The sequence below is a fragment of the Aptenodytes forsteri genome, unplaced genomic scaffold (genome assembly GCF_000699145.1).
Source record: "Aptenodytes forsteri isolate BGI_AS27 unplaced genomic scaffold, ASM69914v1 Scaffold255, whole genome shotgun sequence".
In the NCBI taxonomy this organism is placed as follows: domain Eukaryota; kingdom Metazoa; phylum Chordata; class Aves; order Sphenisciformes; family Spheniscidae; genus Aptenodytes; species Aptenodytes forsteri.
In genome coordinates this window covers 8,955,517-8,957,060 of record NW_008794888.1, presented here as the reverse complement: position 1 = coordinate 8,957,060, position 1,544 = coordinate 8,955,517, and the positions used below count along the sequence as shown (strand labels likewise).

General features: G+C 44.8%; 1 protein-coding gene across 1 annotated transcript in view; it reads left to right on the top strand.

Annotated features, from left to right (window-relative positions):
• Positions 1 to 786: 786 nt before the first annotated feature.
• The window catches only part of TFCP2L1 (transcription factor CP2 like 1), a 33,828-nt gene continuing 33,070 nt past the window's right edge, over positions 787 to 1,544 (top strand). The window contains exon 1 of the mRNA XM_009275044.1: positions 787 to 848. Within this exon, the coding sequence (XP_009273319.1) occupies positions 787 to 848 (62 nt within the window). The remainder of the gene's footprint in view (positions 849 to 1,544) is intronic.

Genomic DNA, 1,544 nt, shown 5'->3' with positions numbered 1-1,544 from the left:
GATCTCACCTTATTTTCTACATTCAGCAACAGGCCAGAGAAGAAATGAATGGGATTATTTTAAAGTCATTTTCTGTCCAACACATTTACTTTCTGGAAAGATAGTAAAGAAAATATTGACATGCCAGACTTGATGGGATCCTTTGTTTCGTACGGTGTGGTCATTTACTCTTACATTGGACTACATATTTCTCCAGTCAGTGCAGCAAAATACTCAAACTGTGGAAGGATATTTACTGTTTAGAGAAGTCCTTGGACACCTCAGCAAACTTTGTCTTGTTTCTCTGTCCAAGAGCTATATATAGACATTGCTCAATCAAGGTCTGAGCAGCTGCTGCTGCTCAGATGTTGTGTGAGCAGAGCTAAATATTTTTAAGAGCATAAAAAAATGACAAGATAACTCCAGCCATTTTGCTTTGAAAGAACCAGGTGTCTGTCTAGCTGCATAGTAACAGAGGAAAGAAAAACTACCTTAAAGGCACATTTATCTGTGCTATTTCTTAGTCTGAAACTAACAGAGACTGGCAGATGTAAATAATGCATCTTAAAAACTTTAAGACTCATAACACCTCTGTGAAGCTAGTTAGTTACCCTTCAGGTTACCTGGTTCTTCACCTCATGACACATCATGCCAATGCCTATAGTTATACTGCATCTGACCCTCTAGGGCTTGACCTAATGATGCTCTGTAGGTGCTATGACAATATAAATATTCTACAACCATAGCAGGATAATAAAAATTTCATCAGCTATCTTGGCTGTGAAATACGGCAGTACATAATAGTATATGCCGATAGCAGTGAGTAAACTGCCTTTTTCTCAGTTGAAATTTGACCAGGAAGCTTGCAGGTAGGAAGGCTTCTCCTGCAAAACCAATTGGAAGATTTTTAATGACTCGGAGTAATTAGGGTCTGTTTCCATTTCTGCCAATGGATAGACAATAGGACCAAACGGGGAACCCTCTCCACCATTTTGCTCCCCTCCCCAAACTGTCAAACATGAGGAGGATTGGTGGGACAGGAGGATGCACAGAGAGCGGGGGGGGTTAGGAAAACGATGGGTATGAACAGCCTTGTAGGTGAGGATCAGGATCTGCCATTTGAAATGGTAAAGAAACAGGTTTCTCCTTACAGAGCAGGGAGTTGGGTTAGGAGAGACAGAGGGTTTTTGGACATGCTGTCATATGGCTAATGGGTTAGGGGCGAGGTTAGTCCCTGACCCTGTCCTCTTGTTCCGGCATGTCCTCCGGTAAATTACTTTGTCTTTCACTCTCCCACCTGGAATATACGCCCCTGACATAAAGTTCACATTAACATGAAGCACAGGCCAGCCTACGAGAGAGGCAGCACGGAGTTAAAACAATCAGCTGTCCTTAATGCAAAAAACCCAAGGGACTCGGGAGGAACCCGAGCAGCGATTTCACACTCGGCCCCACTGCTGTCAGCCGGGGCTGCCAGGACATCCCCGCGGCCCGACGTGAGGAGGCTCGCTTTCGGAAAACATGGGCGATCGGGGGGACAGGCGGCAAGGCCCAGCAGAGCCGGT